The sequence below is a fragment of the Patella vulgata genome, chromosome 4 (assembly GCF_932274485.2).
Source record: "Patella vulgata chromosome 4, xgPatVulg1.2, whole genome shotgun sequence".
NCBI lineage: Eukaryota > Metazoa > Mollusca > Gastropoda > Patellidae > Patella > Patella vulgata.
This window is the reverse complement of record NC_065882.2, coordinates 58,927,983-58,946,648: the sequence shown is the minus strand read 5'-3', so window position 1 is coordinate 58,946,648 and position 18,666 is coordinate 58,927,983. Positions and strand designations below refer to the sequence as shown.

At 33.7% G+C, this 18,666-nt stretch overlaps 1 protein-coding gene across 1 annotated transcript; it reads left to right on the top strand.

The window, feature by feature from the left end:
• Positions 1–1,170: 1,170 nt before the first annotated feature.
• Positions 1,171–18,234, top strand: LOC126819269 (degenerin mec-10). Its single transcript, XM_050547217.2, has 14 exons — positions 1,171–1,453; positions 8,351–8,483; positions 8,916–9,377; positions 9,763–9,983; positions 10,541–10,621; positions 10,944–11,035; positions 12,323–12,486; positions 12,722–12,811; positions 13,437–13,566; positions 14,074–14,149; positions 14,594–14,651; positions 15,166–15,248; positions 15,538–15,613; positions 16,584–18,234. Exons 2-14 carry the CDS (start codon positions 8,373–8,375, stop codon positions 16,794–16,796), a joined length of 1,857 nt encoding a protein of 618 aa, XP_050403174.1. The 5' UTR covers positions 1,171–1,453; positions 8,351–8,372; the 3' UTR covers positions 16,797–18,234.
• The last annotated feature ends 432 nt before the right edge of the window (positions 18,235–18,666 follow it).

Sequence of the window (18,666 nt, the reverse complement as noted above, 5' to 3'; positions counted from 1 at the left end):
ATCTGACGTATTCCTGAGACAGGATCTGAATATCTCATTTTCCAATGTTATTTTAGTATCAAGGTTCAGAAAGAGCAGGCCTTAGAGATATTGAAGGATTTCTTTGTTATTTTGCGGAAAGAGTTAAATTTATACCGATATTTCATCACCGGACAAACCAAAGAACATCTGATTTTTGTTTGTGAATTGAATAGAGTTTTTATTTTGTGGAATTATAATAACAGACAGGTAAGAATTTTAGTATGTTTTGTATAGGTGTTACACGGAATACCACAACTATGTATAATTTGTAAACTAATTTCGATATAGCATTACTAAACAAAAAATACCAGAGACTCCGAAATAACTTGAATAAAAAAAAGAATGAATTGACGTCCAATATATAGTCCGTAAAAGTTACGTTAAATTTCTTAAATTACTCCACGTTTTTAATATCAAAATTAAAATAAATGAAAATTGTCAGATATTTAATGTTTAGAAGGTTTAGATATTATCATAACACCTCTTCCTCGACCAAATACAGTAAATAATTTAAGAGGAAACTCGCGAGTAACCTCTCTTGTCAGCTTACATAAATCTTAAAGGTCGCTTCTATCTCAGTATCATTTGTGGGTGTGACTTAGCATGACAAATTTCAACTGTAAACGTGTATCTATATTCATATAGTTTACAAACATTAACGAAAGTTTAAAGATTTTGTTGGCTTGGGACCCATAGTAACCTTTTATACAGTTGGTTTAAACATTATGTGAGATTTAAATATAAAGAGCTGATACTTCTCGCTATTAATAGTTTTTAAAAATAGATAATGAAAAGGGAACATGTTGAAAATTCCAGTCAATTTACTTCATTCTGAGCGAAGGTATTACCGTTAGGCTCAATACCACTCTTGTAACTGAATAATATGTCAACAAATTGTACTATTTTACAATATTCCATAATTAATTGATGATACAAATTTCATCTTAACACACCTAATTTAAAAAAATGGAAAAATTCAACTAAATGATTTGAAAAGCCTGACGTAAAGCTTTCAAATGTGACTTGCATTTAAAAATATTTTTGAACCCTCTGGACAAGTAAAATATGATTTAATGGATAATTTACACAACAGGTAGGACATATTAACCGTGACTTTTTTATAGGTCAGAGAGGAGTGACAAATAATAACCAATCTCCTCAGCTAAAGATTTGACGCCAGATTCACGCTTGTGGTTGTTATCAGATCTGACGTATTCCTGAGACAGGATCTGAATATCTCATTTTCCAATGTTATTTTAGTATCAAGGTTCAGAAAGAGCAGGCCTTAGAGATATTGAAGGATTTCTTTGTTATTTTGCGGAAAGAGTTAAATTTATACCGATATTTCATCACCGGACAAACCAAAGAACATCTGATTTTTGTTTGTGAATTGAATAGAGTTTTTATTTTGTGGAATTATAATAACAGACAGGTAAGAATTTTAGTATGTTTTGTATAGGTGTTACACGGAATACCACAACTATGTATAATTTGTAAACTAATTTCGATATAGCATTACTAAACAAAAAATACCAGAGACTCCGAAATAACTTGAATAAAAAAAAGAATGAATTGACGTCCAATATATAGTCCGTAAAAGTTACGTTAAATTTCTTAAATTACTCCACGTTTTTAATATCAAAATTAAAATAAATGAAAATTGTCAGATATTTAATGTTTAGAAGGTTTAGATATTATCATAACACCTCTTCCTCGACCAAATACAGTAAATAATTTAAGAGGAAACTCGCGAGTAACCTCTCTTGTCAGCTTACATAAATCTTAAAGGTCGCTTCTATCTCAGTATCATTTGTGGGTGTGACTTAGCATGACAAATTTCAACTGTAAACGTGTATCTATATTCATATAGTTTACAAACATTAACGAAAGTTTAAAGATTTTGTTGGCTTGGGACCCATAGTAACCTTTTATACAGTTGGTTTAAACATTATGTGAGATTTAAATATAAAGAGCTGATACTTCTCGCTATTAATAGTTTTTAAAAATAGATAATGAAAAGGGAACATGTTGAAAATTCCAGTCAATTTACTTCATTCTGAGCGAAGGTATTACCGTTAGGCTCAATACCACTCTTGTAACTGAATAATATGTCAACAAATTGTACTATTTTACAATATTCCATAATTAATTGATGATACAAATTTCATCTTAACACACCTAATTTAAAAAAATGGAAAAATTCAACTAAATGATTTGAAAAGCCTGACGTAAAGCTTTCAAATGTGACTTGCATTTAAAAATATTTTTGAACCCTCTGGACAAGTAAAATATGATTTAATGGATAATTTACACAACAGGTAGGACACTAACACATCTAGTACTTCGAATAAGGCTATTTTTTTATTTTCTGGAGCTGTCAAGCCAGCAAGAGTGTTATTGTCCCTTTAAAGAATAGCGTGGTCTCGATCGTCTATATCGTTGTTACGATAATAAGCAAATTATTCAGTTTTGAATTAATTTATTGTCCATCGTGATTAAATCGGTTGAAAATCACCACTATGCGATGGTCTAGAGAGTTGATTATGGGCTTGTCATGTAAATAAATGTCTTATTAATAATTTATAAAACATTTTCATGTCAAACGAACGATCTGTAATAGGCAGAATTAGCTCTTACATAATGCTTAGTTAAGTTGGTTTTAAACAATTAGACCGGGGTTTAATACTAAAATTTTACTGGGGTATATTTTCAAATCTTTTCTATCATAATGCCCTTCTTAAATTGCTGGCTAAGTTAGAATCCGGGTCAGATCTAAATACACGTTTAGCAAGGAACAGCCGTCAGGATTGGTCAGATCATAAGTTATAGGCTCGCAGTCTGATATCGATATGTGTTAAGCCCTTCCATTGGACTGGAAATATACATTTATTGTTTTATTACTGAAGAACATTTCAATAATGATTCTCTAGTCAATCAGTTAAATAAACAGTAACTATATTCCACAGAATTGTGTACTATGTTTAATATAAAAAGATATCGTTAAAAGTGACAGAAGCTTAATATTTAATACCCAAACTGAAATTTAATCGTTTATATTCTGTACTATCACTGACATGTCAGAGCGGTCAAATTCAATAGTTTTATTTTGAACTAGATCAAAAATGTTTAACACCTTTTTAAATGTAAATCACACTATTGTAAACCTAGCCGTTGGTATGGAGTCATATTCGCGTATTACCATTTGTTTGTTTAATCATGTAACGGGAGAACTGCTACTGAGATCGATACAGCACACAACATAATATGAAATAGATACAGGGACAATTAAATGAAAATGCTCCTAAGAGAACAAAATAAAACAGAATTATTGTGAATAATCAAGTTACATTATTACATATATTCAATAAGTCGCCTTCGCCGTATTTGAAAACGCAGGATATACAAAGGGGGAACGTCAAAGAACTTTTTTTCTTTTACTGTTTTAAGATAGGCCAGGGGCGTGTTTATTTCTGATTTAAAGAGATAGAATTTTCGCATTTGTCATGGGGGTGAGATGTGTGTACAGTGTATTGAATTAATCTTTTATCTTAATTAGCATCGGCATGATTTTCGAAGGACTGACTGTAGGGATATTATCCACACTAATTATTAAAATAATAATATAAGTTATCCGTGAAAGTTTAGGATGATGACTGGATAGGTAACCATCTGCCATACAGGTTTAATGAAATCGGTAATGTTAAGTGTAACGTCCGCACGTTCGATGTTATGTTTAAACAACGTCAGAAATATTGTCAGCTGTACATCTAGCTATTGGTAATGCCAGATATAAAGATAGGTATCTCGAACTATTGGCACCGATGTAGACCTGAATTTTCCTATCTATAAATATATACATGTAAGTATACATAAATTCAAGTCGACTATCCCTGCTTCGATATTTTTGCTAACCATGTCAGTTGTGACAGTGAAAAACGAGTGCCCTTGTCGGACATGACACGACTTTATCATTGTATACTATTAATGACTACCACCGTATTTGTACTCGGGTTGCCGTTGTTATGTATACAGATAAAAAAAAACATAACTGCATGCCATATTTTATTTGTTCTTGTGAGTGATAGCCATGTGTGTAAATGGACACTACACCCTACTTAACATAATTAGTTTGTATTATCTGTGATATGAATGGAAGAAGTAGTCGTATATATAAACTATATGAATAGCCTGTACCTAGTCCAGACTGGTCATTTGTTGATTTAGATTAATTCAGATTTAATATGATTATTTAAAGAAAGATATCAATTCTGATTTTGCAGTTTTACCGGATGAGCTTTGAATTCCTTGACAAGTAAACTCCCCTGGAGGCAATATTCAACCCCATAACACGCTTGGCCATAGCAAACAAGTAACCGATGTAAATCTGAAAATGTCAGAAGTATTGTTGTGACGAGGCATTACCGTCCAATTGATTCCATTCTATTTACATGACACAATATAGTATTACGTTATCTTGATGTATAGCATTGAACTCTGGATTTCATTTTAATCGAAAGAAAAACACAGCCCAATGCAAATATTATTGACAACTCGTTCGCACATTGGGGATTGGATTAAATCAATAGTTATTAAGTGACACTGATTTCTTTTTTGTTAATAAATACCTTTACAGAACACGTACACGGTAGTTCTACTCGTTTCCCCACACCCACCTATTCCCGCTCCCTTTCCGCCTGCCCGCCTCTCCAAAGAAAGATATGGCTCAAAGTCATAATCATTATTTTATATGCGGACCTAGTTATTGTTCATGAACAGGTATTTGATGATAGAATATGTATCATACAAAAACATGTCAAATATAACTGAACTGACTATATCGGTTGTTGGGTTGCGAACATATTGTATTTATCAATGTCAAATGTTATTGACTGAGAAAGAGAACAATGCCTGGATATTTACTGTAAATTCGGGGTTAATGGTCTACATGTTTCTAAAATAAAATCAACAAATATATTGTGTATATCTGACCTATTTGTTGGTCTAATGTTATTTCACGCACCAGGTATCCATTGAATATGAATATTCGTATATAAGAACACAATTATCTAGAAAGGTAATTCAGTACATTAGATTTGTAAATACAGATATGAAATGAAATGGGGTTTACCGCACTACTGGTCTACTCCGAATGGGCTGATTAAGACATGCATACGCAATGCAGTGTGCTATGAGGGAAATTTTGCCCGGACAGCGGCTATACGACCGACTCTTATATCGAATTTCAACTTTCAAGGGATCTTTTACGCGCACGCCAATGTGTACGCGGGACCTCGTTTTTTCCATCTGAACAACTACACCCTTTCCCTTGCTATGCCCCGGGTCTGTACCACTGACGAGGAACAACCACTTTTCTTGGCTAACCCAGGGATCGAACAGGGTACCTCGAGGTTAGCGAGCCAACGTCTTACTCACTGAGCCACGGCCGTGACTCCACATTACAGATAACATGCCATGTCATTTTTAATAACCCGAAACTTAACTAGACCAAAACGTTGCTTTCCTTAGTTTATCTTTCAACAGCATAACCGAGGACGGGGACCTTCTCGGACATTTAGATAGGCTTATTATAAATACATACAGCTGCATTATAAAGTTTAGAATAATTACGTGGTCATGCACTATAAAGTTTTACCTCCTGGTTGTACATTACAAAATTTACAATAACCTCCAAATAATGTATTATTTACAATAACATTACAATAAGGGTTCTTTTACGTACACGCCAACGTCTACACGGGGCTTTTGGTTTTCGTACAGCCCGAACGACTAGACACAAGACAACTCGCCCACCCGTCCTAACCATTGAAAAGGAGATAGAACAGTGGAAAATGCCGGGAAACAGTCTCGGCCATCACCATGCAGGATCCAATCCCGGACCTCTTGATTCACACTTGCGCCCTACCCATTGAGCCAGATAGAGTTTTGAATAATATTATGCATTATAAAATTTAGCATAAATGGTTGAACCTCGATGAAATTACTATCATAATCCCTCTACATGATGCATAAGTTCGTTGAAAGAGTTTAACTCAGAGTTGATTATATGTGTGCGGTAAACAGGGTCAATTGATTGACATTTATTATTAATTAACTATATTATACTATCTAAGATTATCATTAATAATTAATATTAATAATAATAATGGATTTCTATAGCGCCTCGTATCCAAAAGTCTTTCACATTCACCACAGCTTCCCATCATCTCTCTGAATAGGTGTGTTTTTAGCAAGGATTTGAATGTACACAATGATTTTGCATCCTTAATATGTGATGGTAGTTTGTTCCACAGTTTAGGAGCAGCAACAGAAAAACTTCTGTCTCCACATTTCACGTAATTTGATCTCGGAATTTCCAATTGGATTTTGTTTGAAGAACGGGTTTCCCTTTGTGATAATTTTATGTGAAGTAGATCCTGGAGGTAGGTAGGAGAGGTGGTGTTTGGGTCTAAACATTTGTAAGTTAAACATGCATTATGCAAGAGCTAAATCTGATTATTGCAAGTCTTAATTTAGGCTTCAGATGTTATAGAAATTATAAATTAGATCTTTATTTAAACAACAAGACCAAAATCAACTCTGTAGACCCACGAATGGCTCGGCTACAGCTCGGATTTAAATAGGATTTCACTATTTGATTAAATCAAATAAGGGGTAACCTGATGAAAATACGTCAGTTAGATCGAGGCTAAATGATAGAGTGTACTTAGCGAGGCCGCTGTAAAGCGTTTCCGTATGCCATTGAAAACTTTACTTGATAATCGAGATGTGTAGGTGGAGTTAACGCCTGTCAATCAAACGATCGCCGAAGGTGAAGACACATTTCGCTACCATTTCTAGGCAAATATTACAACGATGATAACTATGTTCAGAATAAAGTAATTTGACTGAATTTTTCAATATATTCTTCTTTCATCATCTACTTTTGAACTGTTATAGCAAGAATGGCCAACTCTCTATAAAAATCTCCCATAATGTATCTTTAATAAAAGTATTCTGTAATTAATGCGTTGGTTGATAGGAAGCCAGTGTAAATCTTTCAGTACAGGTGCGATGTGCTCATATGGTTTCGTTTGAATTTTTTGAAGACGTTGTAAAGTTCGTGCAGGGATGCTAAACAGTATCGAATTGCAATAGTCCAGACGAGGTGTGATCAGAGCATTTACTATGGTTTTAGATTTACGAATTAGAAAGGAGAACATTTTTGGGGCATGATCGATATGCTTTTAGTGCTTTTTCGAGTTTGATCTCAATTCATCGAGTGGCTAAATACAGAGATCTTTGTTTATAACTATTGTAGGCTGCATAGTTTTCTGACGAGAACATCTAAAAATGCAATTTTATTATTATAATTAGTTTCAATAGTTAATTATATTAATTATTCAATAATTTGTGCAAATCTGCGATGAAAATAAGAAATACTCTATCTAAGTTTCTATAGTTAGTACCAATATGTATGTTTTCTGTTAAAAATTCCAGTAAAATGTTTGCTGAAGTCTGGATGAATAAACCGAACCCATGGCTGAGCCTTTAATTTGCATAAAATTTCGCTTTCCAATCTGAGAATAATATCGATAGATTTTTAGAATAAATGTTTTTGAAAAGCGGTTATTTTATAGAAGTTGAGGTAATCTATACAATCCAATAACTGGCCGTCGTCAGGTACAATTACATATACATCATTATCATAATGGCCCTAAATTATTATAATATTGCCTTATTATGATGATGCATGTGAAGCGTGAGTATGATATAATGCACGAAACGATCCATGACCATTCGAAAATTAGATTAAAATCGAGAAGATATAATATATGCATTATTTATATATAATTCATGCTTAGATATTGAGTCAACAGTCCCGTGGGAATAATTGTTTTAAATAATGGGGCTTACTAAGATTTAAAAATAAAAGTATTAAGACGGATTAAATTTTTGCATGTACTTTAAATTTAACATATTCTGTTTGTTTGCGATATTTTATTTGCCACTGTGTCAGCCATAATATGTTTTACTTTAAAATCTGTTTATAATTAATGTAAAATCAGAATATAGAAGATCATGCAAGCTATGATCAACTTGGCTGTCTGTGGGCGTATGTACCTAGGTATATCGGCCATTGTGATCTGAATGTGAGAACTATTCGTTACGATATCATCAGTAATAGTTTCTATCAATATCGATTCGTGTATATTGGATGTATGCGCTGTAATTTACTTTTTGGTTCGTCATAGCAACATTAGGCTATGTTAATATTTAGCTATTTCATTTTATGGACATGATTAAATGAGAGATGTTATACATTTTTCAGGTGTTGGGGAAATTCAGTAAAGATGTCTAGAAGCGGGTTACAGTTTTATAACGGTAGAGAAACGGATTATATACCACCTTCGGATTATAATAATCCTTATCATCCCGGTAAACAATATGGTTATAATAATTATGTAAGTTGTGACATAAAAGTATTTCCTAGCTCTTCAAATCCAGATTTTATCCTTCCAATGATGACAATGCAATATTTTGTCATTTTTGAATTATGATATGTGTGATGTAATGAAATATATTCCCATCTAAAGTATTTCCTAGCTCTTCAAAACCAGATTTCCTCCTTCTGATGATGAAAATGAAAATTTTGTCATTTTTTTAGGCATCTTGTGATGTAATTAAATATGTTCTCACCAAAATAGGTTGCATGTTATTTTAATTTGAATTGATGCTACAGTATATACCGTTTTAAAACAACGTAAAAACTACACTTTACTATAAACGTCTGAAGAGGGTATACTGTTTTTTGAAGATATTTACATTAGAATAGTTGACAAACAGTTATTCTCCCCTGTCAAGATTTTTGTATTTGAATAATTTATTTCTTACAGAAGTCCCCGGCTCGTTACGAGGATCCAGATGGACCCTACTATAACGAAAACAGATTGAATCAACCAAGATCAGATGAACCGGCTTACAGCGAATCGGGAACGGCCAATGACAAACAGCCCTGGTCTTATAGAAAGATATGTAGAAGATTTGCCGAAAGAACTTCCATGCAAGGAATTCCATATATTCATGCATCTAAGACGTGGTACTCTAAAGGAGCATGGACTTTGATATTTCTCATTGGAACTGGTGGAATGATATTTCACCTGTACTACCTGTTCAGTATATATTTACAATACCCAAAGCAAACAAAGGTCGAACTCGGTTTTGACGCTTTGCCATTTCCAGCTGTGACGTTTTGTAGCGTCAATCCAATGAGGAAGAGCATGGCCAAACTAGCTAGTAGAGAGCTTCGAGATTTACTGGAAGAAGTTAAACCAGAAAATGCACAGAAATTATATCAGGTAAATGACGTATGTGCCCACCGTGTTACAGCTTTCACGGGGATTACTTTCTGCGATATTGTCAATTAACATCTTCAATCCAGGTCTAGGAGTCGCTAGATGAGTTAAATTTTAGTATCCGGTCTGACGACATAAATATATGATGTTCAGCTATCGCCCTTTAAAGGTCATTCCTCATCAACATACATAATTGTGGCGATACATTAAGTTTACTATGGTAAGTAAACCCGAATTTTCATGCTTTCGGCCAAACACGCAGCTGTGTGGCGACAGAAAAAGACATTGCGAACCTGGTACAAATGAACCCTCCCTGAAACAATAGCATAGCCATATATTTGATTGAATCAAAGACAGTTTCATATTTTTGCTTGACATTGTATTTCAGGACGACGTCGAGGCGGCCCTGGGAGAAGTCGCTGCCGGTGTTGGTCCACTAATACGTAAGAAAAGATTTCTGGATAAACTAAACGTTAACAGATCCTCCACCAGGGTAGAAGTCGAGGAGCGTGAACATTTTGGCGAAGATGATTGGGAAAGAATCGGTACCAAGGATGAAGCTGATGAAATTTATGAAAATTTCCTTTCCTTGTTTAACGCAGAACCAAGGTAAGTGCAGTCTAGTAAGATGATTCATTGATCATTTTCCTACAAAATTAATCTAAATCTGTACAATGTGTGTTTGGAAACGTTTATAAACATATATATACATACATGTCATTTATGATAATTATAAAATCTTTGAGGAGCTTTTCAAAATATATGTTAAATGTTTCAAAGTATACCATTTAGATTTTTTTAAAATTTACAACTTAGATGCGTCTAAATATACGACGGACATGTTTGTAAATATACCACTTACAAGTTTCTAAATATACCACTTAGATGTTCTAAATTATACCAATTCGATGTTTCTAAATATCACGTTTCTAAATATACCCTTAGATGTTTCTAAGCATACCACTTAGATGTTTCTAAACATACCACTTAGATGTTTCTCAATATACCATTTAGATGTTTGAAAACATACCATTTAGATAATTCTAAATATACCACTTAGTTGTTTCTAAATAAACCACTTGGACGTTTCTAACACATAGACAAAAAAAAGGATAGGAAAGCATATATAATTTTGAAATTGCTGCATTAATTTTATATTGTTTCAGACATACTAGACTGAAGATGGGACACGAAATAGATTCTATGTTAATAAAGTGTTCTTTTGCTGGTAGAAGTTGTTATCCTGAGTAAGTTATCAAACCTTTGTACTTCCAGTTGGTAATATGATAATTGATAAAACTGGTCATCATGAAAAGATTTGATATACAAAATAAGTATTTTTAAAGAAAATGGGAAGAACATCAATAATTGCCGTTATGTTGTGACATATTTCAATTGTATTCTGAGAGATGTTTTGATTGGGATTTTCTTACCTCTGTCGTTCACTCACAAATCCCAATTTGAGTAATATTCCTCGCAATACAATCGACTCAAATAGGGTCATATCAGGTATTTATTAGAAAATATGAAATTTATGGTAGTTTATTAGTGTATAACGTTTATTTCCAGGAATTTCACACAAATTGCCGACTCACATTTTGGTAATTGTTACACTTTGCAGACTTCATTGTTTAAAAGTCGTAGAAGTGGACCAGATCAAGGTAAGTCTCGTTTGAAATAAATAATAAATCTCGTGATGGTTTGCATTAGAGTAGGCTTAATTGCGAATGTTGATTAAACATGCAAGAGCTAAATCTGCATATATAAACTATTAATTAGACATTAATTTACGTATGCAGAACATAATCAACTCTCGATGTCAGCGCTATCCTGCGATAATTGTTGGATTATGATCCGATTTGCTGCATAACTTTCCTTCTCGATTTAACGATTAACTGGATAATCGAGACTATGATTTTTGTCGTACCGACTTTAGTAATGATAACCGAGGATATGCGGAACTTTCGAACGCTTATTTCTCGGTTCATAGTGGATCAATTTGACTGAAATTTTCAGCAAATTGCCTCTACATTATCAAGTTTTTAACTATTACAGTGAGAACTGCCAACTCTCATAATGTATCTTTAATTTATGTTTTTTTAATGTTTAAACACTGATTTCGTTGGAAGTACCAGTATAATTAATACATGTTTATTTCTACGAGTGGTTGTGTAGGTTGGGGTCCCAGTGACCAGTGTATTGATTTGCCAGGAGGCCCTATAATGGTGTTCAGACGGTTCGGTTTGTACTATGGTTATTATAATGACCTAAAGCTGCTAGTCGTTACCACAATATGAGCTCATAAACGCTGCTGTAGATTATTTCTTAGTTGAAAATTGGGATTAACGTACCATTCAGTCTTGTGAATGGGTATGCTTTAAATACCATTTACCAAACAGGCAGACAATCCAAACAGTACAGTCACAAATTGTCATGCTTACGAACATGATGACTCGAAAGAAATAAAAATTGCAAGAACTATGGATTGGGCGGGATATTTGGATCTCCCAAATCTAAAAAAGATTACTTGTCTGAAACAATAAATGAATCAATGTATTAGGGAGAGAGAGAGAGAAATGGGGTTTAACGTCCACTCGACACAAACTAGGTCATTTCGGGACTAACACATGGTTCAATTGCTCGTAGGGGTCTTTAGCAGTGGAAGGAAGCCGGAGGACCCGGAGAAAACCCACGGGGTTGGACAGGCGACCCTACTCCTTGCCACGTACAACCGGGGAATCGAAACCCCGCCAGTTGACAAAATGACAGACCGTATGATAAAGCGTGCGTGCTACCTTTTGTCAACATATTTCCAATCGGGATGTTGATATATCGCAGTGTTCGTGATCAATTATACTTAGCATATAACACCAGATCGTCTCTTCTGAGAATTTCGCCATTCATATTTATTTTAGACATAAACTAACGTGGGCCCTTTCCTTTTGAAGGTCTTGAGGTGATACTTTTCTTGCAAAATCACGAGTTTATTAGAGGTATAACTAATGGTAATGGAATACAAATGTTGGTTCATGATCGAGATGTTATGCCCCATCCTTACGATCAAGGTCTCGCAATTGCATCAGCTTCTGAGTCAATCGTTGGTCTTACATTGGTAAGTATTTTAGATTTACATATGTGGCTACGATATTACCAGAGATAACAAAAGCTATGTTTACAAACATGACACTGCAGGTTCTCGTAAAGATATTCCTTTTACTGTAAGCCGTATTCTTCAATTGAATATGTAGGCTATGCTTAATATTCTATGAAAATTGACTATAACAAATGCATTGTGCTTGTTATTAGTATCAACTACAAATTTATAAGCCATTTTCATTTTATTTCAGCTTAGGATCAATAGACTAGGGAAACCTTATGCAACTTGTCAAGATGTAACAGCCTTCCAAAACCTGTATGGAGCTAAATATACTAGAGCGGTAATTACAAATCACACACTTATTCTGCCCTGTAAAACTGTTTAATAATCTCCTATGCAGTATTACGATTTTCGCAAAAGAAAGACATAAATACGTGTCAAGTATCACCGAGTCATACCGCCTCACTGATTGATATTATCAAGAGTTAATAAATTTCAATTAGGTTCTTAAATGATTCATAAGTCGGTTCTTTGGTATTTATAACCAAAATTTCAACCTTGACTGCACCTGTATTGAACTTTAGAAAATTTCTTATATATTATTTTATAGTAGTATTTGCTAAAATACTAAATATTAAAAGTTTTCTAAATATTAAAAGTTTTCTAAATATTAAAAGTTTTCTAAATATTAAAAGTTTTCTAAATATTATAACGTTTTCTAAATATTATATTCACAATATTAATATATATTCACAATATTAATATATATTCACAATATTAATATATATTCACAATATGAATATATATTCTAAATATTAATATATTTTCTTAATAATATATCTTCTAAATATTAATACATTATTTATTTACTAAAATAATGGTATCTAAAATATTGATAACAGTATCTTTCAATAACGTTATAATGGTTACTAATATATGATTTCATTTTCCATGTTCTTTTACAGTCTTGTCAAAAGTTTTGTGAAGCAATACTCATAATGGATAACTGTAACTGTACCGATCCTTTTAAAGAAGAAATAAATCTAAAGATTGGCAACACCAGGGAATTGCCGCATGAATGTCGTTCAGAAAAAGGTAACTAATTTCACTAAACATACAGATATGAAGTTGTCCCAATTTTAATTCATTGTTCTTCACTAAGTTCCTTTTTTTACGAGAATCACTGACTCACTAACCAGGAGGTCCGATCTAAGTATTGACGGAGAAAACTCCCCGGGATTTCCCAGCATGGGTTCGCCTTTTCAGTGGTGCAGGGTGGATGGAACGAAAACCTTTGGTTGCACGTAAAAGAACCTTTGACAGCCAGAATTCAATTTCCGCCTGGGCACAATTTCCCTCATAGTACACGTCATTAAGCCTGCTCGATCCGAAAGCTTGGACATTAAACCCCCTTCCGTTAATTCATCTTAGTTGATATCTAGAAGTTAACTATTCAGAACAAAACACAACACAAGGTATATATGGATACAACTAAATTTCCTGTTATTTAATAACGACGTTTCGTAACACATGCAGGTCAGGTTTTCAAGTTAGTTCTCGTCAGTTATATTTATTATATAATTATACTATAAATATTTTCAGATACGAAATGTATGGTTTCTACTGAACGACGATATGAGATTGGTGATTTAAAATGTACATGTGATGATCCATGCGAGTAAGTATTTTGTAACTAAATGATATCCACTTAATAGTTACCTGAATTCGTATTGACTAATTCACCATGTTAACCTATAGTCATTTCTAATTATTTTAGAATATCGGCAAGAATGAATGAATGAATGAAATGGGTTTAACGACCTTCTTTTTGTGCTCCAACTGGGTTAATGAGGACAGGCATTCGCCATGCAGCGTGCTATGAGGGTAATTTCCCCCACACAGCAATCGAATTCCAACTGTCAAGTGTTCTTTTACGTGCATGCCCAGGTGTAATCGTGACCGCGGGTTTTCGATACGCTGAGCCAGTGCGTTTATCATCGGCAAGATCACCACATTGTATGTTCTGTATTTTCTCATCGAGCAATAATTACAACGTATATTGCATATTACATTATACCCTTTTTGAAATGTTCTTAACGTTGTCTTATTCTATTTGTTATAGTGAAACTAAATATGTGAAGTCAGTATCTGCAAGACAATGGCCATCTAAAAGTTATGCAGTAGGTTTTATTTTCTCTTTTTATTTGACACGATTTATGTGGGGGGGGGGGGGTCGCCAGATAAACGTTGTCACCGCCGTTGTGTGTGTCATTTTCCTTTACATTTTATTATACGTTCACAATTCATGCGGGTGTATATTATCCTCTCTCATGTCCGTCCGACCGCAATCCATTGGATATTGTTTCTCAAACTGTCAGAGATTGGTCTACCATTTCTATGGAGGATCACTGTTGGACACTTTGTGAAACTTTCACAGGTCAGAGTTCCTGAGGGTTGTTTGTCTTGTACATGTATACGCGGCCTATACTCTAGGTCAGAGATCTCGAGATAGTTATTTCCTCTGAACCTGAACATTTGAACGGCATCTTCAAAACGCTTCTGTTGGGGGAGGGGTGTATATTTATTGCTTGGCAACTCCGTATACATTCACTGCATAATGGGGCATATCAGTCAGTTAAGGCAGATAACTGAATTTGCTTTTGTTGTCATTAATGTTTTCATATTCCATTATAGGATTTGTTACTGGATATATTATGTAATAAAAGAGGAAAAGCAGAATGTGCCAATTATGAAAAGGGCGATGACAGATCGCTGGCGTAAGTAATTCATATTTTACTGCGGATATTGTCGTAAATCCTAACTGTCCGACATCCAATTTAAGTTCGCGTGGGTGTGCTACTGGCTATGTTGAACGCTAAAATACTTGCTACGGGCACCGAAACGTAGGGAGGAAGTTTCTGCTAAGACAGGAGTTAAAACCAAATGACCAAATGAGGTCTTTTGCATAAAAATATTTTACTGATATTTATTTAGGTGCTAATTGTTAATGGTTCCCAAATCTTTATATATCAACATTTTGATACGTCTTTTTATTTCTGTTTTCAGCCAGAACTTCGTGAAGTTAAACATTTATTTTGAAGATTTGAATTATCAAAATATTACAGAAGAACCCGACTATCAGGTAATTCTATTAGTAAATGATTTTGCCCATTACAGATATTTTGTTAAATCAACAATATGTGATAGACTGTATGTATATTGAATTCACATGGCCAGATCCATTTAAATACAAGCTTGATGCACATAATTATAGCTGTTACGTTAATGATATCTAAGGCCCTGTTTCACAAAAATCTCCTTAAAATCGTCTTAAACTAAAATTTTACCCTAACTTAAATGAGTTTCACAATAAAATCCACTAAAATAATATTTTATGTTAAAATTGTATCTTAACTTAAAATAGTGGCGTTTCACGATACTATTTTAGGGATAATTTTAACTAAAATCAATTTAACTTAGGACAGCAGTCACCCTCTCCTGACATTAACAACCATTGATCACGCTGTTCGATCTATTATAGTTATATTTGGAATAATGATAATATTGCCATTGGCCCGGGTCACATAATTTTACCTTGCCATTATTAAAAAAAACGAAACACGTATTGTTTCTGTTAGTGTTTTTATTTTATTTTATTTTTTATTTTTGTGTGTGTGTGGGGGGGGGGGGGCTGGATTTAGTCAGAGTGTGCAGCTAAAACTGTACATGGTGCTGAAATTCTGCCAACGTAGATGTGTTTGACATCCGTGGATCTATTTATTAAATATAAATTGGGTCATTTACGGTTGGGACAAAAAATAATCTCAGAACCCCCCCCCCCCCCCCCATATCCCGGTTATTCATCAACGGATCGTTGTCGGGTTTTCATTTTTGGATTCTTTGAACGAATCCCATATGGACTCTGACTGACGGTTGTTCGAAATTCGGAAGTTCGCTCTATTAGTTCTAGAATCAAAGATGTGCCACTACTGATCTTAGCAGAAGCTGGTGACTGTTGATAATAGTTATTGTTTATACCACGGGCTATATCTATTGTATTAGTACTACTTAGCCTTCCATAATATATAATGCATAATACATTTTTTCTCTAGGATTCTCAATTTGCTTCTGATGTTGGTGGAACCGTTGGATTATGGATTGGGTTATCTGCCCTTAGTTTGGTAGAAGTTTTCCAGTTCATCGCTGAAATAATCAACTACACATGTTGTAAACGAAAATCACCACGTGATCAACAAAAACAAAATGAGAGCAAGCAAAATGAGAGTGAAATGAAAGGTTTTAGAAATCAAAACTTCAAACAATAAATTTGACTGACTTTTGATAATTACTTCCGCAGTTATTGTTCTTGATAAGTTTTTAGCATCTTAATCATCACCTCTAAAATCATCACCTGCTCAAAAATTTCTAACAATTTCTTATCGAGTAGAAGCTTATGAATGCTCTAGATGCAAAATGTATTAAAATGTCTTGTGATATCTTGTTTAAAGAGTTACAATATGACAATCTTCACCTGAACCCGTCTCCATTAGCCCAGTCGGGGCAGAACAACTGTAGAGCGTTCATTTCATTTCTTTATCTGGACTGCTTGGACGACTAAGTTGCTAATAGTGTGGGGATTGTTGCCAGACAACCTGTCTTTTTTTTCATATTTGAAAAGAGAAATTTTCTAAAAATGTGATATGTTTTAAAGGCCATTATTTTTTTATGCTTCACAAACTATTGTGTTGTGGTTCCTGTTTGTATTATTTAGAGTTCTCGTTCTTGTTATTATAAGAAACATTTATATTCAAGATTATCGGTGTTGCTTTTTCCCAGATTTTTGTTTATAGTATAGTAATGTTTAGAATTTTATTTTCTGTTTTAAAAAGGAATGAACATATACACCATTTCTCTCTGTATTTATTATTGACTTAGATTATATTGTTTTGAATCTCACACATTTATATAAACACGTTATACAATATTATTTTATTAGTTACTTATTGTTTACTTCAATACGTGTATAACACTTTAAGACACTAGACATCTGGGGCCTGTTTCACGAAATTTTAACTAAGATAAAATCCAAATTTTAGTAATTTGATTGGATAATATTAGATTGATTTTAGTGCTTAGCCAATCAAAAATTGAAGTATCTACTAAAATTTGGATTTTATGTTCAATTAAGATTTCGAGAAACAGGGCCCTGCTAAGTGTCAGCTTGGTCTTCACCAAGTCCTAAGCACTATCCACTATTTATCGTGGGGGCGACACTCTTCGGTAAAGCTTAAGGATCCATCAATTAAAGTAAGATTAACCTGAAACTCTGCATGCTTGTTCCTTTCACAAATGTGCAACGATTGACTTAATCCGATATTTAATATGGCGTCTTAATTCCACTCGGTTCCTATTCCATCTTGCGCCCATGCTTATTAAAATTTAGTCTTAGTACACTGTATGTTATATGAGGTGCTTGAATCATTCTAATATCATTTATACTCGAAAATCGTTCTTTGTTGAACTTAAAATTTCTCTTATCTCCCCTTTTTCACAATAATGTTAGTGTATATATAATCTGTAAATAGAATCTATATTTCTTTATCATCATACAATGTATGTCGTGTTTGTGGGCACACGGGTATTAAAATTCATGGCTTCTGGGACAAAAATTTAAACAACACAAGAAGCTGTTTGTCTTGTAATTAAAGTAAAGTAAACGGGTTATCATCGTACTCATCAACCATGACTTTAACGTTCCGTATCATACTGATCATTCATAGTTTAAAAAGTGTGTTTATGTATATTTTAATAAAAAAAAATAGTTGTTGTTAATGTTTTCTCCTTTCCAGCGTCTTTTCTGTTTGAACGACTGCAGTATATCAAGATGACAGTGGCATTTTAAACGTGAATTCAAGCAGATTTAAAAATACAATGATTTTGTCACCAATAATTTATATCTTACTTTTACTTAGTGATAACGTACAGTCCAATCCGGGGACCAGACAAACATCTGAGTCTCTTTTACTTAACGTAGTATCTCACAAAAACTTGATCTTATACAAGCTAAGCTGAATTCTCCGATAATGATATCCTAGCATTTTCAGAAACCTGGTTAGGTAAAGACTCAATAGTAAAAAACTTAAACATGATGGTTTTCATTTACCTGTACTATTTAACCGTGGGGTGGGAATTTAT

Excerpts from the sequence above, each read along its gene's own strand:
- LOC126819269 (XM_050547217.2), top strand. The coding sequence starts at position 8,373 with ATGTCTAGAAGCGGGTTACAGTTTTATAACGGTAGAGAAACGGATTAT. Across the intron at positions 9,984-10,540 it reads TTGTTTAACGCAGAACCAAG|ACATACTAGACTGAAGATGG; the intron begins GTAAGTGCAGTC and ends ATATTGTTTCAG. Across the intron at positions 13,567-14,073 it reads TGAATGTCGTTCAGAAAAAG|ATACGAAATGTATGGTTTCT; the intron begins GTAACTAATTTC and ends AAATATTTTCAG.